General features: G+C 44.1%; 3 protein-coding genes across 4 annotated transcripts; 1 reads left to right on the forward strand and 2 right to left on the reverse strand.

Annotated features, from left to right (window-relative positions):
- Window positions 1-554: 554 nt before the first annotated feature.
- On the reverse strand, window positions 555-4713 carry LOC135588561 (uncharacterized). The gene is made up of 3 exons (XM_065080746.1): window positions 4523-4713; window positions 4297-4402; window positions 555-818 (listed from the first exon to the last, which is right to left on the reverse strand). Exons 1-3 carry the CDS (start codon window positions 4646-4648, stop codon window positions 736-738), a joined length of 315 nt encoding a protein of 104 aa, XP_064936818.1. The 5' UTR covers window positions 4649-4713; the 3' UTR covers window positions 555-735.
- Window positions 4714-6118: 1405 nt separating this feature from the next.
- On the forward strand, window positions 6119-9856 carry LOC103995887 (caffeoylshikimate esterase). 2 transcript variants are annotated; one of them, XM_065080748.1, is made up of 9 exons: window positions 6119-6216; window positions 6373-6410; window positions 6540-6636; window positions 6715-6747; window positions 8027-8173; window positions 8546-8676; window positions 8840-8977; window positions 9061-9159; window positions 9301-9856. In XM_065080748.1, the coding sequence occupies exons 2-9, from the start codon at window positions 6390-6392 to the stop codon at window positions 9670-9672; spliced, it is 1038 nt and encodes a 345-aa protein (XP_064936820.1). In that variant the 5' UTR covers window positions 6119-6216; window positions 6373-6389; the 3' UTR covers window positions 9673-9856. The 2 variants fall into 2 exon arrangements, with proteins under 2 accessions (XP_064936820.1, XP_009414895.2); XM_009416620.3 differs by lacking the exon at window positions 6119-6216 and having other exon boundaries at window positions 6252-6410.
- Window positions 9857-10361: 505 nt separating this feature from the next.
- Window positions 10362-13753, reverse strand: LOC135588562 (UDP-glucuronic acid decarboxylase 2-like). Its single transcript, XM_065080747.1, has 6 exons — window positions 13069-13753; window positions 12403-12549; window positions 12068-12147; window positions 11882-11965; window positions 11713-11787; window positions 10362-11023 (listed from the first exon to the last, which is right to left on the reverse strand). The coding sequence occupies exons 1-6, from the start codon at window positions 13670-13672 to the stop codon at window positions 10682-10684; spliced, it is 1332 nt and encodes a 443-aa protein (XP_064936819.1). The 5' UTR covers window positions 13673-13753; the 3' UTR covers window positions 10362-10681.
- Between the last annotated feature and the right edge of the window lie 12854 nt (window positions 13754-26607).

Genomic DNA, 26607 nt, shown 5'->3' on the forward strand with positions numbered 1-26607 from the left:
CCTTGCATGGTGTTAACTCAAAGAAGAGACCTGCTTGTGTTTATCAGCAGATAAGCAGGTCAGACTGCCTTCATAATAGCTCCACAAACATCTCTAATCACATGGCTTCACACATCAAAACCAACAGATACAACCAATCTGGCATAGTTGCTTGCATTTTCCAAGGACCCAAGACGGAGTAGAGTTTATAGTCACTAATCCTACTTGTCCAACATAATATGACCACATCAGTATTCAATCAAATCTACAAGTTATACACATTCTACGAACTAGAAATGCATTGCAACAGACACCAGTCTCCCTGCACAATACCACTCAGAATATATGTCAAGACAAGCACTGCACGACAAATTGCCGATCAACTAAAAGGCAAGTCGGTGACAACAAAGGTGCATAATGATTGATTGCGGGCGACACAGAATCCAAATATACAAGTTCATGTGAATCCTAGAAGATTTAAAGAAGAGGAAAGTCGTACATTTTCCTGCCCTTAGAATGTTGACCTTGCTCATTTTCGATGGCCCAGAGAAATCTGTTTGCTAATATGGCACAAATTTCAACCAAAAGTTAGGATATTTCCCTGATAGATCAACAAATACATTGTTCAAAGCGGTTCAAGGTGAAAGTGGAGATGTGCATGAGATATACAGGGAGTGCAGAAGATCCTTAATAAGATAGACAAGCCAAAGATTCGGAGCAGAATCCAGGCATCGGATTAGCAGGAAGAACTCACAGTCATCCAGATTTGAATAGCAAAACAGCCTTCGAGTCAACGTAAAAATAAAGGAAGTGGTTGGTCTCATGTGTTACATATGATCCTGCAAAGGCAGAAGCCAGATTAGAAAGAATACTTTACACAGTAGAGAGAATTGTGATGAGACAATAATGAAAATAATTAATTCAGTGAAGGAAAAACAAGTGCCAATCTATCTGAATAACAGAAATTGCCAGATTGATTCATCATATTATATAGGCACTTCATAGGAGAATTTATGTCCATTATCTGTTTGATGTTGCTTTATTATGATTCACAGTTACGATAATTTCTTTTATATTACAAATGAGGGAAGCCAAAAGACCACACAAGGTTATCTTAAAGGATAGCACAATCCACACGCCCTACATCAAGAATGACCCTGGGAAGGAAAGAGAGAAGTTTTGTCAGATGGATGATTCATGTTAAATGCTTTTTGCATGTCAATTCAGTGGCATATTATGTACAATAAAAACAGTGTAACGAGGAATCCCAAAATGAATCGGGTCGGGTGAATTAGAGAATAGACAGACGTATGTTGGCATTCCATAGCTTTCTGAGACTGAATTAGGGGGCTATTATATTCGTTATATGGGTCTCTTTAAACAGGTCTTTAAAAGTTAAAACTAATCATAAAACGGACAGAAATGTCAACATATTGGATCAGACTAGCCAGTTCATTCCAATTCTCAGAGGCCAGGTCACTGTATCTTATTGATACCCTCATCCCCTCAGCTCCCCAAATAAAGAATCATTAACGACTAATTTCAAAAACTGTGATTGGAAGTACAAATTTAAGATGTCACTCTTTTGTTATTTTCTAACATACAGCTTTATCCAGCATAATTATCCCTGTACGGAAAGAAAACATGTAAGACAGTAACCTTACTATTATCTCAATCAATTTTTGAATATTGACAAAATTGTGCAAATAAATTATAAGTTATAACTGAAAACCAGACTCAATACTGTTGTTCACAAGTCACTGTAACATCACAACATAGCGTAAACATGCCACATCTGAACAATGATGTCATGCAGAACCTGTATGTGGCAATTACCAAATGGAACAGAAAGTACTGCAGGAACAACTATGGCTACAGAAAGCTACTATGATCTACATGCCCCAGTGCACATGTGTAGCAACAAAATCTCTGTGGCCGCTGGTCCTAGAGATACAACAACTCCAGGTAATTTGTGTCCTAATTGCTTCCACTGAATATACTCCATTCAAAATAAATGAAGCACATCAAAATGTGGCACAGGATTGAAAGATTTTTGGTGGCAAGGTAACATAGCAATCAAGAAATGCAGTAGACAAGGAGATAAAGTATTGGACAATTTTGATAATTTCCTCTGCTTGCAATAGAAACATAGGAAGTATGCATCTCATGAACACTTCTCTATTGTTAGGGGAATAGAAGAGCTAACCTGCCAACAATTGCCATCAGAAAGCATAAATTTTGAAGTACCCTTTGTTAGAATAAAATTACCTGTATGATCATATTTTCATATGCAACACTAATAGGATAGTGATCCAAGATTTCCATGATATACTCAACAACTTACATAAACACAATTCAAAAATATATATCACACAGATAAACAGGTCACAGCAGTCTCACTTCATGTCACCTTATGCAGATGAAAAGGAAGTGACACAGGTGGTGGACGAGGCATTAGACTGTTGCAGAATAACTGAATTTTTTTATATCCAAAATTTAGACATATCACATACATATCTTCCAAAGGAAGAACATTTATAATTAGTCACTATGACTCAATTTCCAGTGGTGATATTGGTTACTAAGTCAAGATTAGGAAAATTGTCTCTCTATCTACTGAAGTAGGCCTACGACCAATGGCCCTCTCCAAACAGTGTAATTGCAAAAAGCCTCAAAAGCATTGGGGCCACCCCTCTTCATGGTTGACTTCCAATAGCTATTTTATTCTTGTTTCTGTTTAAGTGAAATCAGAGTAAAAAAGTGAAAGTTACCAGTCAACCAAGCATGACAGCAAGTTTAAAAAATGTGTGATTTCTTCCCATTACCTACAATAAATCTCCTCTATATAACAAGCATCCGCTTAACATTAAAAAGAAAATATCTTTACATCTGAAATAGAATTAGAAGAAACTTAACATATTAGGTCAAATATGTAATTAAAATATGTAAACAAAAGGAATTTCTTTATTAGCTAACCATCCAAATTCCTTTGATGACACAGGAAAACCGGGATTTGAGATTGGTAAAGATATAAGGAAAGAACATCGTAAGAGCATACATGAAAAAAACAGAGAGGTCTCCATAATGAAGAAATTAATGATTTTGAGCCACTAAACAATTGTCGTGGAAAAGAGTAGAGTGAGATAATTATTAGGGTGCACTTAGAGAATAGATACACATTTGAATATCAGTGCAAGTCAAATAATTATGTGAAAAAGGTTACATGGAATCCGTAAATACCTTAGATAGAATTTATTTATATAGGTAACAGGACAATCAGTCATATGATGAGAAAAAACATAAAACAACAAGTGACTTGGAGAGGTCAATGCACCAATCCAGTGACCCAATAGCAGGTCTACAGATTCTCTTACAGTATGTGCTAATCCACGGAATATATTTTTACAAAATATTTTTATTTTCTTTTTTCCTTTGGAACAGAGGGGGTCTGCCCTTTGCATGCATCCGTATATCAGAAGAACCATGGTGCTATGCTGGTAAGCCGGAATATCTAAAAACATTGACTGCCGTCTACTAGAACTACAGAGGTAAAAACTGTTTTGGGAAATGTTCATGTGGTATGCAATCAAACCAAAATTGTTTGACAACTATACTCTGATACCTTACGGTCAACAAAACTTGTGTCTATCGATATAAGATGAGAGAAAAAACATATATTAAAAACACAATATCGAAGGAAGAATAGATTGTGCACAGAAAAACCAACAACATGAAATAAGGCGAGGCAAGTTCTTGGCCGAATATTTTCTAGTAAACTAGCAACAAGAAAGGTTCTGTAAAGCAACTATAAGCACTAACCTGCAGAAACCCATTAATGAAGCATTTATGGTTAAGTTAATTACTAGGATACAAATCATAAAAGATAGACATTCAGATGCTTGGTGCACTTAGTTGGAAGTTTAATTACGTCCAAAACAGCAAAATATTCAAACGCAAACACTACTTCATGCTACAATTAACATGACTATGATACTGCAACATAACTCTCCGATCGTTGAGGTCCATCCACAGAACCACTGAAACTAAATAAGTACCTCTGACATCATCCTTCCGCATCAGTCTACAACTTAGTATAATCTATGGAAGAAAACAATATCCCTTCGAAACCTCACCAGCCCATCAGCTATAACTACAAATCTTCGATGGATGTATCTCTGTGAAGTAAAGCCCAAGTAGACCAAACAATACGAATCATGAAGCACTATAAATTGAAAATAAAGAAAAAGAGAAACTGATATTTACGTCCGAAGGATAAGAACGAAGCGAAAAAAAGGAAAGCAAGGAAAGGATGGATACCGAAGTTGCGCCCGACGATGCAGTGCCAAGTTTGCCCATACTTCTTATCGAATTCCTTTTTGATGTATTCGGCGATTTCCTTCTCCAACCTGTGTTTCTCAAACGCCTATTTGCGCCAACACAAACACGGAGAAACGAATCAAGGGAGAAACCAAAGATCGGTGAGCAAAGTTCTTCACGGATCGATGAAACGCAAACAAGGGGCTCGAGATCGAAGGAGGCGTACGGCGCGGGCGCAGTCGATCGCGTCGTTCCGCATCTTCTCGCTCATGTCGATGCTCTTCAGGACGATCTTGGGCGACGTCGCCGCCTGCGCCACCGCTCCTACGCCGCTCTTGCTCTCCTCCGCCATCGCGGCTCTCTGTCTCTGTGAATGGACGAGGAGAAATCAAAAAGAGCTCGGCGAAGCTCCGAGCCAAGAATAGGGAGAGGGGCGGATGGGGGAAACGCGATGTAATCGTAAGGTAACTCTCACCGCAACTCGTGGATCGGGTGCCGCCGCCGAGGCTCGATCCAGATAATGCATAGACGAGGGAGGCGTCCCATTGGTTAAAGGCCGACGTGGCTTTCTTTTCAAGTTCCTTCTCTCGTGTCTGGTACCTCTCCCGAGACACAGGATCCCCCGCCGACGTCGTGCGGCAGTACACGCAGTTGTACCAACGTGGCGCTGATGTGGCTGATCATGGACACTCAATCAAGTGGGTCCCAGTTGGTGTCCCACGCAGTTCAATTTTGCGATAAGTGACGCCAGCGGGGAGCCGAGTCGGCACGCCAACGCAACTTTCTCGGTGCGACGAGCCTCCTCTCACAAGGATCGATTCCGTCTCGCCAATCCGAAGGAGAGAGGCTCGGATGGAAGAACCTAAAAAAAGCTCAGAAACATTGTTCTGAAATTATTTCTTGTTCTCATACGGATTGCAGCCAAGAAAAGATGTAAGCAACTCAAATACCAGTATGAAATGGTGCAGCCAAAGGTAGTGGGCTTCCCCTGATGCCAAAAAGAAATATAGGAAGCATTTGAATTCAATTCAGTGGACATTGGCTTTTCAATGTCCAACATGCAAGAAAGAGGAATGAATGCTGATGGTCATTCTGCATAGAAATCGTAAGAAAGAGGAAAGTCACATTGCAGAGGTTGCTGAGGGAATTGGGTACACATAGAAACTGTGTACATTTGCATTGAGGAGGTGAGATTACTGTACAAGCTCTGCAGGGACTGAGGAATTAGAGTGGCGACATGACTGCATCCCACAGTTGCTATTGAAGGTACAATAAAAGCTCCGAGCTTTAAAGGTGTCTGAACTCAGCGTTCGATCTCCATTAAGGTCTGCATCAAACTGTCAATGGCTTCTCCATCTTCTGGAGGTTTGATGCCAAGTTGTTGAGCTGCAACCCATGTTTTGTGGAGACTGAGACGGAGCAGCAGGAGGTGGTCCTTATACGACAAGCAGGAATCATGGGGTCAGCAAGATCCATCATCACCATCATTACATGAAGCATGGATCAGGGACCAGTACTGATGCAACTCCCCAGGAAGGATTCCAGACGCCAATTTCTCGAGTTATCTTTGTACATACATCACATCAAAAACTATGTTTCAAGTTGGCTTATTATCCTATCAAGGAGCAGTTCATAGCTCTCTCTCTCTCTCTGTCTGTACTGCTGGGTTTAGATCAGGTTGTGGGCACAAGTGGCAATTAAATATTGGATGATGGGAACAGAAACGGGCACCGATGGAGTGGGGAATGGAAAGGAATCAATCTTCAGATCAGAAGAAATATCCAAAGACTCAAGTTTATTATGTGATCAAATCTTCTTGCGATAGAGGGAATGGGGGTGGGTTGGGGAGGGCAAAGCGGGTGGCTGCTGACCACCTCCTGTGGCTGTACTGGTGGCACGTGTATCTTCATCCCCATCGAGGTATATTTATTGCCTCCCCATGCCTCTGCTCCATGTTCCTTTGTCCCTGTCTTGATCTCCCCCTTCATTCACTTGCTCAAGAAATCCCTCTCGAGTCCCCTGTCCTCAGGTTCCCACACCATTCGTTTCCTCAAGGTCATGCTTTGATGCTTGCAGGAGCTGTTGCCAAACACATGGAGGTGGAGTACCAGGAGGTGATCCAGAACTTGATATCTCTGATCTCTGCCAAGCTTCTTCTGTCATCATCTTGTTTGTGTGTCTCGCTTTCCTTTAGCTCTTGCTTTTTTTGATCCTTCCTTCTTTCACGGTGATGATGATGGCAGGAGTACATTAGGAACTCAAGAGGTGTGCGGCTTTTCACATGCAGATGGCTGCCCACTTCTTCTTCTTCACCGAAAGCCCTCGTCTTCCTCTGTCATGGTCGTCATGATCTCTTCATTCACAGGCTACTTGGTTGTCTTCGGTCCATACATAACATCATCTCATTCTTGGTTGCAGGATACGGCATGGAATGCAGTGGATTCATGAAAGGTGAGATCATCACATCCATCTTCCCAAGTTGAATGGAATGGGTTCTTTGGTGCATGCTGGGTGCTGCTGTCCCCTTTCCCTGGACTCCATGACTGCAGCAAGTACTCTGTTCCAACTTCTTCAGAAGGCTAATAATTGCTTGTGCGGGCAATGGAAGGTTGGGTATTAATTGCATGGACTTTCTTGTGAGAACCTGTGACTTTTGGAGAAAAGGCCAAAGCCAAAGTCATGTCCGCTAAGAACTTTAGGGTAAAACATGGAGGGCTTGGCCGGTTGGGGAAGGAGGATGGGGACATTTATTTTCTTTGCTTCTTCCCATGCCTTCTTCATTTACTTTATTTATTTCTTTTGATGTCATCATGCTTTCAACTTGATATGGCATGAATTACTTCCTTCCATGCCACATTTTACTAATTAGATTTTAATAAAAATTATAAATAGAATTTTAAGTATTTTAAATTTAATTAAATATATAAATTTTTATAGATCTCAACAACGATAAAAAAAAATTCATATGATTTTTGTTATTGCTATTTCCTACTAATTAGTCATAAGCCATTGTTGTCTACTATAATCATCATTTATGTATTTGAAAAATTAGTTTTTTGAGTAGTGAAGCTAATTATGAGAATGTTAGTTAGCTTAGCTGATAATAAGAATCTTGACTAAGATTTTGGTATTAAGTTCTGTCTTCACTACTTATGATGTGGAAAAATGAAAAGAATGATGATGATTATGACATCATAATGTTATATTTTAGCTTAGTATTGCATTGTAGCAATGTATATGTTATCTTCAAGTGCCATTTTTAATGACTTATTTATGAGCATTTATAAAAACAGTCAGTTCCAATGAGGCCATGTCACTTTCGATACTACACAACTCTTAATGGTTGTAGTTTGGTGAACAAACAAGAAAGCCACCTCTTCCAATCTATTCCAAGTAAACACACCACTAATTAGCAAAGGTTGAGAATTTATTATGCAGCTGCATTGCCCTCGAGTTGTGGCGTCTCGTCTCGGTCGTCCGATCGGGGACCGACTCCGGTCGATGGAACGATCGGACGACCACGAGTGATTTGGTTCCATGTGGGGGCCCATGTAGTAATTGTGGTCGTCCTAGTTGTTGTTTGTTTGGGCTGGTGAGGCCCACAAAGTATGGTTGGTTGGTGACTGAACAATGTTTGATGAGCAGGGAAATTAATGTGGTTAGATTTATGGAGGAGGATTGGGTCCATTGTGTGTGATCTGATGACAGTGATTTATGATGGTGGTGTTAGGGTGCGGCACCAAGTTGGCGGCGGCCGGATTCGGCGTGTTCGGCCTCGATTATGAGGGACACGGGAGGTCGATGGGTGCCCGATGCTACATTAAAAAGTTCGATAATATCGTCGCCGATTGCGATTGGTTCTTCAAATCTGTTTGCGGTAAATTCTATGTTCTTAAGTCTTTATGTTTATCATAATATTGGTATTCGACATGGAAAATGCTTCTTACATCTTTAACTAAAAGGGTGTGAAGGTGATATTGTCATTTCTTTGTGCGTACAGTTCTTTGTCATCTTAGGCACTATTTATTGTTCTCACATGGATTGGTAGAAGTAAAGATGCCTTTGTCGATAAAAAGGGTTGCTAGACATGCATGAATGCTAAATGTAACGTGTCTTGGCCAAACATGCACATCTTGAAACATGCGAATAAATCCTTTGAATTCATGGTGGCAAATAGCAAATAGAGACATGTAGTATCGTCGTTGTCGTCGTCATCATCATCATATCACCATGTATCATTGTGGTACAGGATCGTCGGAGAACCAAGACAAGTGTCGATTTTTGTATGGGGAGTCGATGGGTGGCGCGGTGGCGCTCCTCCTCCATCGGAAGGACCCAACTTTCTGGGATGGTGCGGTTCTCGTGGCGCCGATGTGTAAGGTGGTGATATGTAGAATATATATATATTTTTTTTTACGAATGATAAATTATGAGAATATGATTTTATCGAATTTGTGATATGATAATATGATAAAGTCTTTATGATTGATATTCTACGAAGATTAACATACCTGATTACTGTGTTGCTTTACATTACGTGCAGATATCAGAGAAGGTGAAGCCTCATCCGGTGGTGGTCAATCTTCTAACTCGGATAGAGGAGATCATACCCAAATGGAAGATTGTTCCTACCAAGGACGTCATTGACTCTGCCTTCAAAGACCCAATCAAGCGTGAAGAGGTTATGTATTGACATTTCCATATGTTATATCTTAATATGAAATAATAATCTACTAACTATATATGTATATATATTATATGTAGATTAGGAACAACAAGTTGATCTACCAAGACAAGCCGCGGCTCAAGACCGCGCTGGAACTGCTTAGGACAAGCATGAACCTCGAGAGCAGCTTAACCATGGTATGCCTTCTTTTACTACCATAAACTTACCGCGGGTTTTCGGATACACTCAAGGCCGTTCCGGGAGTCGGTTACTGGCGGTGAGGTTACGCTGATCTGATGTCGTTGCTCGGGCGGCGGCGTCGGCCGCGGAAATGGCAGGTGACGCTGCCCTTCTTCGTGCTCCACGGGGAGGCCGACACGGTGACCGACCCGGAGGTAAGCCGAGCGCTGTACGAGCGGGCCGGGAGCAGCGACAAGACCATCAAGCTCTACCCGGGGATGTGGCACGGGCTGACCGCCGGGGAGCCCGACGACAACGTGGAGGCCGTGTTCGCCGACATCATCGCGTGGCTGGACCGTCGGAGCGTCTGCGGGGCGCACGACCGGGTCGATCGGTGGCCGATGAAGGCGAACGGGGACGTGTGGAACGCCAGCCCCGATTCGCCGGTGGGAGGGGGGCGGTGGTCGCGGCGACCCGGGAGGTTCCTCTGCGGGTGGAAGGGGCGGACGCAGCATCACTCTGCCATGTGAGAGAGATTGTCATGTGATGACGAACAAGAAATAACGATAACAACAACAATAATTATTAGTATTTTCAATTTTAGTAATTTGTCGAACAAATAGTGTGTTTTCGGTTCTTTACATAATGAAAATATCAATTTTGTAATTATAAATTCTAATATATATAATAAGCTCAAACTGATAATTGCTATTATCCTTAGCTAATATAAATATTAAAAATAAATCCAAAATATTCTCATTAGTGTCACAAATTATGTTGTCTTTATTCCTTTTTCTATAGTTATTTATTGTTGCACATGGATAGTTATTTCAGCAGTAAGCCTGCCTAAATCTTTAAATAAGGATTCACAACATAAATAAATTGGATAAACCATTACCACACTAATTACTTAGATAAAAAAAATAATTATGTTTATTTTGAAGTTCCGATAGAACAAAAATAGAACAGTTTATCACCAAGATATTGTTTAGCTCAGAGTATTTTAAGTTTCATAAATGGTATCAACCAAGTGATATGACAATTATTAGTAAAAGGAGTAGACACCCACTTACCAAAGTCAAATTTTGACATCTACATAGTGAATCTAATGATTGTGCCATCCAAAATGGCTTCTTCCCTGTTTATAAATGCATCACACATATATCTCAACTCATAGGCTTATCATGCAGTCTCCTGATATAGAGGCAAGATTAAAAAATAAAAAAGATAAACTATGATAAACACTATATTAAATTCATATAACCACAATAAAAGGACAGCTGATTCAATCTCTAAAAGAAGGAAGATAAAAAATTATGATGAAAAACACATAAGAGAGAGAGAGAGAGAAAGTGCATTGCAGCTAGCTCAGCCATCGGGCTACTGCAGCACGAAGAATTTAAAAGAAAAAACATGCTGAATCATTAGGAATATCAATGAAATATAAGCTGATTTTCCATTGTGCTTCTGTATGGGCCTTTCATCTTTGCATAGGAATCGGGTTTGAGAGTCAGAACAGCAACATGAGCAATGTGTGTCTTAAGGAGATCCATTGTCCGTGATGGTGGCGGTGCCCGATGTGGTTAAATCAACTTCGGAGTGATCACCAAAAATACGCTTGCGGAAATCAAAGACCATAAGAGGGAGACCCTCTCGTAGGGAGATCTTTGGTTCCCAGCCAAGCAGCTCTTTGGCGCGGGTGATATCAGGTTTGCGCTTGTGGGGATCATCTGCTGTGTTTGGTCGGAACTCTATCTTGGCATCAGGGTCGATCGTGTCCTGCACCACCTTTGCAAGCTCCAGCATGGTGAATTCTCCAGGGTTTCCCAGGTTGAATGGACCGACATGCTCACCCTCCATCAACTTAATCAGCCCCTCCACCTGCGTTTTGTGTTTAAAATTCAACTCAGGAAATCATAGGAAAATGTCAAAGCTACGTTCCATCTATTCCTTTAAGTCCCTCATAATTGAAAAAACTTCAACAACTACTGGATCCTTTTTTCCTGAAAATAATTCTGGGGATACCACCTGCAACTCTAATATAAATGACATATCAAACAAACGGAAACAACTCTATCGGGATCAAAATACAAGGGATGCTGGGAACCTTGAGGATGCTGCCTAATCGATCGATGACGATATCGGAGTATGGTGTTACAAGTTCAACAAATTTTTTTTTGCAAAAATGAGGTAAAATTTAGATAGAAAATGAAGTTTTACACTAAAATATTGGACTAATGATACCATGAACTAACTCAATGGAAAATCAGAGGCAATGAAGCAAAAAGAAGCATCGGCTAATTATCTACATCTAATAGTTTGGCCATATACATGAATGTAGTTGTTAGATATACAAATTCTCACTGGACCCATCCCTGCCAATTGCATGAACTTTGGGACCTACATGTCCGTATTGGTGGCACAGGTGACATTACAAACAGGAATGAAATATCCAAAGTTCCAGTGTTGCTAAGTTCGTTGGTAAACACAAATGTAAATCATTTATACCAAAAGTAAAATCCGAAAAACCATTTTAATTCACAGTTGCTAAAGTAGGAAGAAGGCCCTACCAGATCAGAGACATACTGGAAGCTCCTGGTTTGCTTTCCATCCCCATAAACAGTCAGAGCCTCCTTCCTCAAGGCCTACAAGAGATCATGTCAAAACTAGATGCCAATAACCTGTAACAAGATGGTTGAGGCTTATAAACATTAAATTAAAATACAATCTGTAGCACACCTGGGCAACAAAATTGCTCACTACCCGGCCATCATCGATGCACATCCGAGGCCCGTAAGTGTTGAAGATGCGAGCAATTCTCACCTGTAAACAAGATTTTATGTTACTCTTCCAAAAGACTGGTTCAAAGAGATTAAGTCAACAACAAAGTTTTCGCATCATTGAGTTTGGTTAGAGATCGATGACCTCGACTTGGGCACCACGGTGGTAATCCATGGTCAAGGTCTCTGCGGTTCGCTTGCCCTCGTCATAGCAGCTCCTAACCCCTGCAGTTGTCAAGCATAAAAAAAACAACGTGAGTCATAAGATATCCCATGCTTTGTCCCACAAATGAAAAGAAGCAGACCTCGGAACTGGTCCATTCCAAAGTCCCAACCACCCCAAGACAAGCTGTTCCTTGCAAAAGCAAATCTGATGATGGAGTTGCCACCTCAGGAGGCATGCATTTGCAGTAGAAGACTTTCCAAAGGCAAACAGCTGGAGAGATGGATCATGAAAGAGATTGGTGGAAGGAGTCATACCAATGGGATTGACGTTGCCCCAGTATGTCTCAGTTTGTGGATGCTGCAGGGGATCACCATAGACCTCACTGGTACTGGTGAGGAGAAATCTGGCTCCTACTCTCTTGGCCAGGCCGAGCATGTTGAGAGTTCCCACCACGTTGGTCTTGTGCACCGACAGCACAGGAGCTAGATGAATCAAGGCATTCAACAAGCAAAACGTGATACTTCTTTTTCCCATCTGCTTCGTGTAGAAGATCTCACCCAACCATTAAGCACCACTAATCAAACTGAAGAGTCCAAATCAAGATAAATAGTATCAAGAGAAGTCATCTTGTTCGCTACAAGGAATCGAACTCGCACCAGAGTAACAGCAGATGTTGTTGAAAGCAACGAATCTTAATCAAAGACAAAGAAGTTGTGACTCTATTTACAGAAATCCTTAGGATTAACAGTCCACACCAAAAATTCTAAATTGAATCAAGATCAATAACCCATAAAGAGATCTTAATAAAAGATAGGAATTTGCAAATGCGAAGGAATAAAAAATCTGAATGGCGACACAAGAGGAAAAAAAATCGCAACTTTATGAGATTCTATGAAAGAAAACCGAAAACCGATTGCCGAGGAGCGATCTTTATCACAGAATTATACGACCAAATCGGAGAAGAAGTTGAGAAAAGGATATGATCGTCTTAACGGGGTTGAACTTGTAGTGGACAGGGGACGCCGGGCAGGCAAGGTGGTAGATCTGATCCACCTCCAGGAGAAGCGGCTCCACCACATCGTGGCGGATGAGCTCGAAATTGGGGTTTCCGAAGTGATGCACCAGGTTCTCCTTGCGCCCCGTGAAGAAATTGTCCACCACGATGACGCTGTCCCCCCGCTCGATCAAGCGGTCCACCAGGTGGCTACCCACGAACCCCGCGCCGCCAGTGACCACGACGCGGAGCCGCTTCCGCTTCAGACCCAGCGGCACCTTTGCCCCGACGAAGCCCCTCTCGAGAGCCGTCCGGTACCCGCCGTGCACCGCCGGCACCGAGAATTGCCGGGCGCGGTCAACCACGAGGCGGGAGTCGTAGCTGGAAGGCGTGGCGGAGGGGGGCGCGAAGGCGAAGAAGACGGAGACCAGAGCCATCCCGACGAGCACGAAAAGGAGGCGCTGCTCGCGGAGGAGGTAGCGGAACGGCCGCGCGAGCCAAACGACCCGCTTTTCCGGCCTCGGGGAGTACTCGCCGCCGTCCTCCGCCGGCGGGCCGTCGTGACCGCGGTAGATGAGCTCGGAGCCCATCGCGGATTAGAGGGATTGCGATACCGAAGGCTTACAGGGAGTCGTAAGCACAATGGCGACGAAGACGCGCTCTTCTCGAGGGGAGAGAAGGGAGGGGTATTTTGTATCGAGTTTGGAGCACCAAGGGCTTAAACGTAATTTTATCACTTCCGAAATGACTCTTTTACCCTAAAAAGGCTTTCGATTGGTGCTTCGTGGAGCGAGCCGCGACGGCGTGTAATTTGTGAGACCCAAATGGGGCTTTCCTGTCTTTTCGAAATGTTTAATAGCTTCTTCCGATCGAATCATTAGATACGATGCCCCGATTAGGCCAAAAGTCCTCCTAATCCTTCTCATTGGAATATTATTACCAAAAAGCCTCGTTCGATGGTAAATATAGTTGGGGGGATGGTTGTTTCACATGATCCGGTCAACTCATTACCCATTAATCCTTTGTTAAATAGAGTGCATTATTTGTCTAATCAGTGCATCAATATCTTGATCATATCTAAATGATTTGATTAATGTCTTGACGTGTTTGATTAGGACTGATATTTTTATGCCTCCGTGGAAAAAGATTATCCAACTTCTCAATAATTTTATTATTTTGTGGCCTTTATTATTTGTATTCCCACAGCCACAGCTTTTTTATGGCGAATTTGCATCCTTTGGGACCTTATCTAATCATTTCGCGAGGCTATCGTATCCTTCCAGCCATCGGTCGAATCTCTCCTCCTTGGCCTCTTCCTCCGCCTCCTCCTCCTCTGCATCGTCCAGCCCCAAATTCCCACCTTCCTCACCTTCTCCTCTTCCGACTCATCGTCATCATCGTCATCCAGCGACTCGATGTAAAACCCACGAAAGGAATTGGGTGAGCACGCATCCTCCGCGTCGTAGAGATCGATGCAGTCGTCCCAACGCCAGAGCCGGGGCCTGCATTCTGGCTCCTCGCTGATCGTGGCACGGACTTCATGCCCTCTGATGACCACGCAATGGCCCGAGTTGGCTTCGAGGAACTCGACGGCGTCCCCGGAGTTAACGATCTATCACGATCTTAGTTGAAATTGCCTAAGGCATGAGGCACCATTGCGGCCACGACGCGAACTTAGCTTGCGTTGCTTAAGTCGCAAGGCACCCTTGCGACAAATATGCGAACTTAGTTTGCATTGTCTAAGTCACGCTTCGTCCTTGCGATATTGCTCCGCAAAGATCAGCCCACTTGTAACCTCTCGTAGGTCCTGAATGACCTATAAAAAGAGAAAGTTGATTAGTTTGAAGAACGAGCGATGGACAAATCCCGACATCTCACGAAAAGGGAAAGCTTTACAAGCAATTCAGCGAGCACCTTACGTGCACAAGAGAAAATAGGGAGAGGGGGAAAATAAGGACTTTAGAGGGTTGAACGAATAGTTGCAAATCCACAAACAGTTGCTCACTAGGTGCCGTGCATGACAACAAGTTCCCGTCAAGATAACGTATAAACTTACGAAAAGTTCAACACCCGATACTATACTGAAGCCCCATCTAGCCTTGTGCCACTCGGGGGGTTCAAAGGGGCTGAGATGGCTAACGTTTTGGTGAGCGGAAGCGGACTACAGAAAACAGCCCATGGCACATGAAAACGGAGCTGTTTTAGGCTGTTTTGCTCGGTTCGGTGAGCGGTCGCTTTGTAGTGCTGCAACTTGTTCGAACTTACATTTTTACAAGCAAAATGACTTAAAATCAAGACAAAACATGCTGTCAAGCAACTGTACATGTCGATGAGAGTGACGAACGGTTCGTTGAACAGAATTGTTGCAGGTGCATGATGATCGTTCATGACATTCTCCCCCACTTAAACTCTCGATGCCCTCGTCGACGCTTGTTAGTAGTTGTTGATGATTGCTTCTTCATGTCATAGGGCGTCTTCAGGCTCCCAACTGACTTCAGTTCGGGGAAGCTTTCACCACTTCATCAAGTACTCTGTCTGCTCATCTCCATTGGGCAACTTTATCTTACGGTTCGCTAGAATAGTTTCAACTCGTTTCTCGTAAGAGGCTATAATGGGAGGTAGCCGAGTTGGAACACTTCGGGAAGCATCTTGCTAATCCAAGTGGTAGGCTTTTAGGTTGCTGGCGTGAAGAACGTTGTGAATTTTGAACCACACCAGCAACTGTAACTTGTAGGAGACGTTGCCTACCCTGCTGATAATTGGGAAGGGCCCTTCATATTTACGCACCAATCCTTTTTGGACTTTTTTCCTAAAGAATTGGAGTGATGCTGGTTGGAGCTTTACCAACACCAAATCGCCAACCTTGAACTCTTGTGGTCGCCTTCCCAAGTCTGTGCACTTCTTTATCCTTTTTGTCACCTTCTCCAAGTAAGCTCGTACAATATCTGCATTTCGGTGCCACTCCTTTGCGAAGTGGTAGGCTGACGGACTACTCCCAGTATATCCAATTGCCATGGTGTGAGGAGTTGACGGTTGTTGTCCTGTAATGATCTCGAAGGGGCTCTTGTTGGATGCAGAGCTCCGCTACAAGTTGTAGGAGAATTGGGCAATGTCCAACAGCTTCACCCAATCTCGTTGATTGGCACTCACGTAGTGCCGAAGATATTACTCCAGGAGTGAGTTTATCCTCTCGGTTTGGCCATCCGTCTGGTGGTGGAGACTTATGGAGAAGTATAACTTGGATCCCAACAGTTTGAATAGCTCGGTCCAGAATCGTCCTAGGAACCGAGCATCTCGATCACTGATGATATTGTGCGGGACTCCCCAATGCTTCACTACATCCTTCATCATCAGCTTGGCCGCCTCCTCTACTGAACAATATAGGAGAGCAGTAATGAAAGTTGCATACTTTAAAAATCGATCAACTACCATGAGTATTGATCCGAGTCTCCCTACTAGTGGCAAGCTTGATATGAAGTCTAAGGAAATACTCTCCCACGGTCTTTCTGGTACGAGCAATGGCTCCAAAAGTCCTACCGGCTTCTACTGCTCCGCCTTGTCTTGTTGGCAAGTGAGGCACGTTCGAACGTATTCCTCCATATTAGTTCTCATCTTCGGCCAGTAGAAGGCCCTCTCCACGAGAGCCAACGTTCAATGAATACCTGGGTGTCCAGCCCAAAGGGAATCGTGACACTCTCTTAAGAGTTCATACCTTAAATTGTCCACCTCAATGTATACGAGTCCCTCCTGGACCCAAAATCGTCATGCCTTGCCTTCTTTGATGAGTTGCATTAGGATAATTGCTTGGGGGTCACTATACAGTCCATCCCTGATCCCGAAAAGGAAGTTGAAGTGCAATTGACTTGCTTTGCCTCCGCCCTCCAATTGTACGGCATTCACGTGCTCCACTTTCCGACTCAGTGCATCAACCATGACATTTGCCTTTCTAGGCTTATACTCCATTACCATATCAAATTTAACCAGAAAGTCCTGCCATCGTGCTTGCTTTGGGGAAAGTTTATTTTGTGTTTGGAAATAGCTCAGGGCGATGTTGTCTATCCTTAGCATAAATCGCGATCCGAGAAGGTAGTGTCACCAAACTCGTAGACAGTGCATCACCGTTGTCATCTCTTTCTTGTGCACTAGATACCGTCGCTCGGTCTCATTGAGCTTGCGGCTCTCGTAGGCCACCGGATGACCCTCCTGCATGAGTACTCCCCCAATAGCGAAGTCTGAAGCATCTATATGGACTTCAAAAGGCTCTCCGTAGTCCGACAATTTGAGCACCGGTTCTTTTAGAATAGCAGCCTTCAGATCTTGGAATGCTATTTCACATTTGTCATATCACTTCCAAGGCTGCTCCTTCTTCAGCAACTCTATCAGTGGAGTTATACGCTTTGAATACCCCGCTATGAAGCATCAATAGTAGTTAATGAAACTAATGAAGGATCTCAACTTTAGCACCTTCTTTGGAGTTCGCCATTCTGCAACCGCTTGCACTTTTGATTTGTCCATCCGAATGGAGCCATCACCGATTTGATGCCCCAAGAATAAAATCTCCATTTGGGCAAAGTAGCATTTCTCCCTTTTCACAAACAAAGTGTTCTCCCTGAGAACCTTGAAAATTGTCCGAATGTGCTTGACATGCTCCTCGAGAGTTTAACTGTAGACGACGATATCGTCCAAGTAGACAACCATGAACTTATCCAAATACTCCTTGAATAGTTGATTCATAAGAGTGCAAAACGTGGCCAAAGCGTTGGTTAAGCCAAAAGGCATCACTAAGAACTCAAATGCTCCATACCTGGTCACACAGGTAGTCTTCGCTTCATCGCCTTCAGTAATGCGCACCTGCCAATACCCCGACCTAAGGTCAAGTTTTGAGAAATACTTGGCTTTGCCCAACTGGTCGAACAAGTCTGCAATGAGCGGAATGGGATACTTGTTCTTCACTATCACTTTGTTGAGGGCTCTGTTGGGAAATCATAGGGGGGGCGACATCATATGCGCAGCGGAAGAACAAGAAAACAAAAATCCCCGATTCCCAAAAAGATGTTCATCGTCGTGCGAAGATTGGTGCGCAAAATCCGCAAAAACACAAAAACTGCGTATAGAGATTGTGTTACCTAGGGAGATCGTATATCCCTGTTTCCTTGCAGATCCTTAGGAGAGGGTGAAGGAGGTCAAGCGTCCTCCTCTCTAGCGGTGATCCACACAGCAGGGTTGCGACGACGCTCCTCAAAACTCCAGGCCTACTCTGAGGTGGAGAGGGAGAGGAGAATAGGAAGGGCAAGCAAAGACTCTAGCCTATGAGGCTGTGAATCCCTCCTATTTATAGAGATCCCGTGTCAAAACCCTAATGGGTCCTTTCCCTAGTGGGTATTGGATCTGCATCCAATAAGACAAGGGCTCCGTCGGATATCTCATATCCGAACCTCTACTCATCGCAATGCCTACCATATGTGTGTGACCCTCTAGGCCCAATATCGAGCTGGCCGTGAGTCATACCTGTCAGAACTCCTTCTAACTAAGTGAATTATTATCTCTGTAATAATTCACTCGACTCATCGACTACGGAAGTACTAGGCCACTACGCCGTAGTCCCCAGACGATACAGGGGAATCCAATCCATTAGACCTGTCTATCCTCAGTTACCATGTACCTATAGTCCCTCATCCATCTAATATCCCAGAGACCGTATATCGAGCATGGTGCTGTCAGACCCATACGGTTTCTACTTGAGTCTCGCTCTAATCGGATTCTCCCGGAGAACTCTTTCTCTCTCAACCCGAATGACCCTGGCCAGGGATTTGTCTGAGCAAGAACACATGGGATATTCCTCTCATGATACCGAGAGTGGATGATCCTCTATCGACACTCAATAGCCCTCGTAAGGTCGACTACCACTCCCAATGACCAGCTGTACTAGATCTGGGAACAGCCAAACCTATAAGTCTGGTATCAAAGAGTGGAGCACTCATACAGGACATCCTTGGTGTCTCAAGTCTAAGAACCAGATACACCACTAGGACTACGGAATCGTTGTCTGACAATAAGGCATCATCAACCATCCAGCATTCCGTAAGCGGATCAATCAGTGAACTCATTCTCCAATGAGCACATGTACTGTATCCCTAGTGTCCCTACACGAGCAGCTATGAGACCAGCTGCATCCATCATATGGACGAGTATACAGCACACCAGTCTATCCGGTTATCACGATGTCCCTCTCGAGTAACCTATGACCGGGATTATTTAGGATATGTGTTTAAAGGTGAATCGATCTCATTATCGTGATCTCATCACGATCCAATTCCCATTGCACAAATCCAAGGACATCACAATACATATGCATTTATGCAATAGTTATAAAGTGATATACACCAAAAATATGATAAGCAAAAAGATTCTGTATCAAGTCACACGTGCCATCACTCACGTGATTGGCTTGCTGGGCACTTTTGACTAGCAATCTCCCACTTGACCTAAAGCCAATCACCTATGTGTCTGATCCCCATCAGACCCCTGTGACGCTCAAAGACAATCTGAGACAATGGCTTTGTTAGTGGATCTGCAATGTTATCTTCGGATGGAACTCTTTCCACTGCTACATCTCCTCGGGTCACGATCTCTCTGATAAGGTGGAACCTCCTCAGAACATGCTTAGATTTCTGATGAGACCTTGGTTCCTTCGCTTGAACAATTGCCCTGTTGTTGTCGCAATATAGGGAAATCGGCTCCTCACTATCCGGCACGACTCCCAAATCTGTGATGAACTTCTTCAACCAGACTCCCTCCTTTGCTGCATCTGATGCAGCAATGTACTCCGCCTCTGTGGTCGAGTCAGCAGTGGTATCTTGCTTGGAACTCTTCCAGCACATTGCTCCTCCATTCAAGGTGTACACATACCTTGAATTCGACTTGCTATCATCGACATCAGACTGAAAACTTGAGTCAGTGTAGCCTTCAACCTTAAGGCTATTACCTCCATATACTAGTAAAAGATCCTTAGTCCTTCTCAAGTACTTAAGGATACACTTTACTGCTTTCCAGTGCTCCAAGCCTGGATCCGCCTGATACCTGCTCGTGACACTCAGAGCATGCGCTATATCAGGCCTAGTACATAGCATGGCATACATGATAGACCCTATTGCTGAGGCATAAGGTATCATATCCATGTTCGCCCTTTCTTCTGGAGTCTTTGGGGACATACTCGTAGAAAGCGATATCCCATGTCTCATCGGTATGAGACCTCTTTTGGAATTTTCCATGCCAAACCTTTTGACAATAGTTTCTATGTACCTGGACTGGGACAAGCCAAGCATCCTTTTGGATCTATCTCTATAGATTCTAATCCCCAAGATATAAGATGCTTCTCCTAAGTCCTTCATGGAGAAATGTCTAGATAACCAAGCCTTTATTGTGGATAGCATTCCTATGTCATTCCCAATGATGAGGATGTCATCCACATATAACACCAAAAAGCTAATAGCGCTCCCACTTACCTTTCTGTATACACAAGGCTCATCTTCGTTCTTAACGAAGTCATAAGATCTGATTGCCTCATCAAATCTTATGTTCCAACTTCGGGAAGCTTGCTTTAGTCCATAAATGGATCTAAGCAACCTACACACCTTATCTGGGCAGTTCTTGGACACGAATCCCTCAGGTTGCATCATATACACCTCCTCCTCCAGGTTCCCGTTGAGGAATGCGGTTTTCACATCCATCTGCCAGATCTCATAATCATAGTGTGCTGCAATAGCCAATAGAATTCTGATGGATTTTAGCATTGCTACGGGTGAGAAAGTTTCGTCGTAGTCAACACCTTGCCTTTGACGATACCCCTTAGCCACTAGCCTTGCTTTATAGGTCTCTACCTTTCCATCTACTCCGATCTTTTTCTTAAAGATCCACTTGCAACCGATGGGTACAATACCTTCGGGTGCATCAACTAGGTTCCAAACCTTATTGGAGTACATAGAATCCATTTCAGAATTCATGGCTTCTTTCCACTTCCCGGAGTCTATACTCATAATAGCCTCCTCGTAGGTCTAAGGATCAATATCCTCTACATCCTCTGCTCTAATATGTCCCACATATCTCTCAGGAGGATGGGATACTCTATCAGACCTGCGTAAAGTTGAAACTTGTGTATTAGATACCTGAACAGACTCGGGCTGTAGAGTGGTGCTTGAGCTTGGTTCCCTAACTTCGCTCAACTCTATCATTCTCCCACTGTCTCCGCCAAGAATGTGTTCCTTCTCAAGGAACACTGCTCTCTTAGCTACAAAGACCTTTTGGTCCTCGAGATGATAGAAATAATACCCACAAGTTTCCTTGGGGTATCCCACAAATTTACATCGCCCTGTCCTTGATTCTAACTTATCGGGGTTGTGTCTTTTAACATGGGCAGAGCAGCCCCAAATCTTAACTACTTTAAGATCAGGCTTCTTCCCTTTCCATATCTCATATGGTGTAGACACCACCGACTTAATTGGAACTCTGTTCAGAAGGTAAGCTGCGGTTTCTAGGGCATATCCCCAGAATGAGATGGGTAGGTCAGCGAAACTCATCATGGACCGTACCATATCTAATAATGTACGATTTCTCCTTTCAGAGACACCATTGAGCTGAGGTGTATAAGGAGGTGTCCATTGGGATAATATCCCATGGTCCTTGAGGAAGTGAGTAAACTCTGTACTTAAGTACTCACCTCCTCGATCTGATCGAAGAGTTTTGATACTCTTTCCAGTCTGGTTCTTCACCTCATTCTTATACTCTCTGAATTTCTCAAAGGCCTCGGACTTGTACTTCATTAAGTACACATATCCATACCTTGAGAAATCATCAGTAAATGTAATGAAGTAGGAGTAACCTCCAATGGCATGAGTTGACATGGGTCCACATACATCACTATGTATGAGTTCCAACAACTCAGTGGCTCTCTCTCCAGTTCCACTAAATGGAGAGTTGGTCAGTTTTCCACGAATGCAAGGCTCACAAGTTGCATATGACACATAGTCGAATGGATCTAGATATCCATCATTTAGCAACTTTTGAATCCTTCTTTCATGGATGTGACCTAGCCTACAATGCCACAGGTATGCACTGTTCAACTCATCTCGTTTCCTTTTGGACACATTTATATTCATGATATGTGGAGTGGTGTCTAACATAAATAAACCATTATGCAATGTTCCTTTCGTGATGATCTTATCATCTAATAATATCGAACAACCATTGTTCTCAAAAACAAATTTATATCCACTAACTGTTAAACATGAAATGGAGATAATGTTTTTGATAATAGAAGGAACAAAATAACATGCATCTAATGCAATAAAAGCTCCACTAGGCAGATGTAGGGCGACCTCGCCAACAGCTAATACAGCAACTTTTGCTCCATTACCCATCTTGAGGTCCATCTCGCCTCTCTCTAGTCTCCTAGGCCTTGCCAGAACCTGCAACGAATTGCATATATGATAAGCACTACCGGTATCTAATACCCATGTGTTATCATAAGAGTCTGACAAATGGAGACTGATCATGAATGTACCTGAAGCTTCATCAAGCTTTTGTTTCGCCCTTTCTGCAAGGTACTCTTTGCAGTTTCTCTTCCAGTGCCCATCTTTACCACAGTGGAAGCACTGGCCTTTGTCCTTTGTTGGGTCTTTCTTAGCAACCTTTGCTTTACCTTGTTTGCCCTTGCCCTTTCCCTTCTTAAGGGACCTTTCTGCTTTCCTTTTCTTTCTGGTCTCACCAGTGTAGAGAACTGGCTTCTCTTTCTTAATAGTACTCTCTGCCTCCCTCAACATATTGAGGAGCTCTGGGAGAGTCACCTCAAGCTTGTTCATATTAAAGTTCATTATGAACTGTGAAAAGGAATCTGGTAGGGACTGAAGCACAATGTCCACACACAAGTTATCCTCTAGGACCATTCCTAGACCTGTGAGTTTCTCTATCCACTCAATCATCTTTAGGACATGGTTCTGAACCGGTGTCCCCTCAGTCATCATAGCGCGGAAAAGGCTCTTGGATATCTCATATCGTTGAGTCCTTCCCTGTTCCTCAAACAATTTACGGACATGTAGGAGAATGGATCTGGCATCCATCTTTTCATGTTGTCTCTATAACTCTGGAGTCATAGAGCCCAACATATAGCACTGAGCAAGTGTGGAGTCATCAATGTACTTCACGTAGCGAGCGATCTCATCCTCGCTTGCCCCTTCTTCGGGCGTAGGCATCACTGTATCAAGGACGTACACGATTTTCTCCGCTGTGAGAACAATTCTCAAGTTACGGAGCCAATCCGTATAATTTGGACCAGTGAGGCGGTTGACATCAAGTATGCCACGTAAGGGATTTGAAAGCGACATTTTCTGAAAATAAAGATGTAGCAAAAATGAATAACATGCAGATTTTGCAAGAAATAAACTATCAAGATATGGACTTCTATCTTAATATGCTCCCACTATTTTACTAACGAGTCACGCGACACCCTCAGCACGTGAAACGGAAGTCTCCGGCAGACTTCTAGTGGGGATCAGGATCCAATCAGCGTCTTAGTGTAACCTCGAGGGACTCGACCAATCACACTAAGCCTAAAAGGTAGACAACTCTTGCCGATCACAACTCCTTGTGATTCCCGTCCTGTTCGGCCTCCGAATCACCATGGCCTCGAGGGACTCGACCAACCATGATGCTCGGTTAAGTCAACACCTTCGTTACAAGATGAGTCTGATTTGATGATATACCCTCGAGGGACTCGACCAAGCATATCATGCCCTCAGGTCACCGGTGACATCTCTATGTCGTAAGCAAGATAGCGAATCGCGATATAGGTGAGTCTCGAGGGACTCGACCAACTCAACCTACACCGGGATTCGGTTCCTACTCATAACGATGGAAGGCCACGTGGGTCAATCTAATTGCCTCACGTTTACCGACTTAATATTATCGAGAGATGTTTCTATGATTTGGTCTCCTAATATGACATGTCACACATATACATATTTAATATATATCTACATCGCATGCAAATATATATACATATCTAGTATGTGTATAAGCAATCACACCAGATGATCATGGACCACAACCTAATATGATTAGGCCCGAGCCAGTAGGCCTAATCACTCAAATCAAGATCTATGTGTGCAACGGTGCATCTCCATGCCTTGTGATCGTCCATCTCGTCCTCGTCGGTTCCGTCGACATCTTGATGCATCTCCATGCATCACGATCGTCCGTCTCGTGGGTCCCGCTATGGCTTCCACGCTCCCGCTGCGCCTCCTCATGTGATTACAACTTAATCATAGGCACGCAGGCCCGATAATAAACGAGAAATATAATGGAGGTTCGCAGACCTCAATAATAATAATCACAAGTACACACATCACACGGTCCATGATCATCCGTCCACACATCATACATCACATGTATAAATAATCATCATCATGTAGGACTACTAGATAATAATAAAAATAATAATCAACTAAACCTTTTAATTAATTAATATTTTCTGAAATCAGGGACATGTAGGGAATTTCTCAATTCCTAAGGGTATTTTCGTAATTTGGACAAAAGATAGAAACTGGAATTTCTCAAATTCACAGGGGCAAAACTGTCTTTTTGCCCAAAACCCTAATTCCCTCTGCTGCTTCCGTCGCCGCCACCCTGCCGGCGGAGCCTGTGCGGCGGGGCGAGGGCACTGCCCTCGCCTGCAGGCGGCACGCCCGCTGGCGGCGATGCCGCTGCGGGTGGGCGCCCTCTTCGGGCGCCGCCGCCTCCGCGGGCGGTGCTGTCCCGCCGGGCGGCCGCCCCTGTGGGGGGGGTTTCGCCCGCGGGAGTAGCGGCGGCAGGCGTCGCGCGTCGCTGCCCTGCGGCGGCAGGCGCCGCTTCCTTTCGGCGGTAGGCGCCGCTGCCCTGCGGCGCCTCTGCCCGTGGGTTGCCAGCCCCGCCGGCAGCAAGCCTGCTGCAAGCAGGCCGCCGGCCGGCTGCTGCAGGCACAGCGCTTGCGCATGCGCCGGCGCTGTGCTGCCTGGCTGCGGCTGCGGCTGCCGCTGCAGGTGGCTGCAGGCATGCAGATCGAGGGCAGCAACTGTTGTTGCCCTTCCTTGCTTTTGCGTCAACGATTTTGACGTCAAAATTCTTCCTAAACACAATACACGCAGTTCAAAACCCACGAACAACCTGGCTCTGATACCACTGTTGGGAAATCATAGGGGGGGCGACATCATATGCGCAGCGGAAGAACAAGAAAACAAAAATCCCCGATTCCCAAAAAGATGTTCATCGTCGTGCGAAGATTGGTGCGCAAAATCCGCAAAAACACAAAAACTGCGTATAGAGATTGTGTTACCTAGGGAGATCGTATATCCCTGTTTCCTTGCAGATCCTTAGGAGAGGGTGAAGGAGGTCAAGCGTCCTCCTCTCTAGCGGTGATCCACACAGCAGGGTTGCGACGACGCTCCTCAAAACTCCAGACCTACTCTGAGGTGGAGAGGGAGAGGAGAATAGGAAGGGCAAGCAAAGACTCTAGCCTATGAGGCTGTGAATCCCTCCTATTTATAGAGATCCCGTGTCAAAACCCTAATGGGTCCTTTCCCTAGTGGGTATTGGATCTGCATCCAATAAGACAAGGGCTCCGTCGGATATCTCATATCCGAACCTCTACTCATCGCAATGCCTACCATATGTGTGTGACCCTCTAGGCCCAATATCGAGCTGGCCGTGAGTCATACCTGTCAGAACTCCTTCTAACTAAGTGAATTATTATCTCTGTAATAATTCACTCGACTCATCGACTACGGAAGTACTAGGCCACTACGCCGTAGTCCCCAGACGATACAGGGGAATCCAATCCATTGGACCTGTCTGTCCTCAGTTACCATGTACCTATAGTCCCTCATCCATCTAATATCCCAGAGACCGTATATCGAGCATGGTGCTGTTAGACCCATACGGTTTCTACTTGAGTCTCGCTCTAATCGGATTCTCCCGGAGAACTCTTTCTCTCTCAACCCGAATGACCCTGGCCAGGGATTTGTCTGAGCAAGAACACATGGGATATTCCTCTCATGATACCGAGAGTGGATGATCCTCTATCGACACTCAATAGCCCTCGTAAGGTCGACTACCACTCCCAATGACCAGCTGTACTAGATCTGGGAACAGCCAAACCTATAAGTCTGGTATCAAAGAGTGGAGCACTCATACAGGACATCCTTGGTGTCTCAAGTCTAAGAACCAGATACACCACTAGGACTACGGAATCGTTGTCTGACAATAAGGCATCATCAACCATCCAGCATTCCGTAAGCGGATCAATCAGTGAACTCATTCTCCAATGAGCACATGTACTGTATCCCTAGTGTCCCTACACGAGCAGCTATGAGACCAGCTGCATCCATCATATGGACGAGTATACAGCACACCAGTCTATCCGGTTATCACGATGTCCCTCTCGAGTAACCTATGACCGGGATTATTTAGGATATGTGTTTAAAGGTGAATCGATCTC

The sequence above is a fragment of the Musa acuminata genome, chromosome BXJ1-8 (assembly GCF_036884655.1).
Source record: "Musa acuminata AAA Group cultivar baxijiao chromosome BXJ1-8, Cavendish_Baxijiao_AAA, whole genome shotgun sequence".
NCBI lineage: Eukaryota > Viridiplantae > Streptophyta > Magnoliopsida > Zingiberales > Musaceae > Musa > Musa acuminata.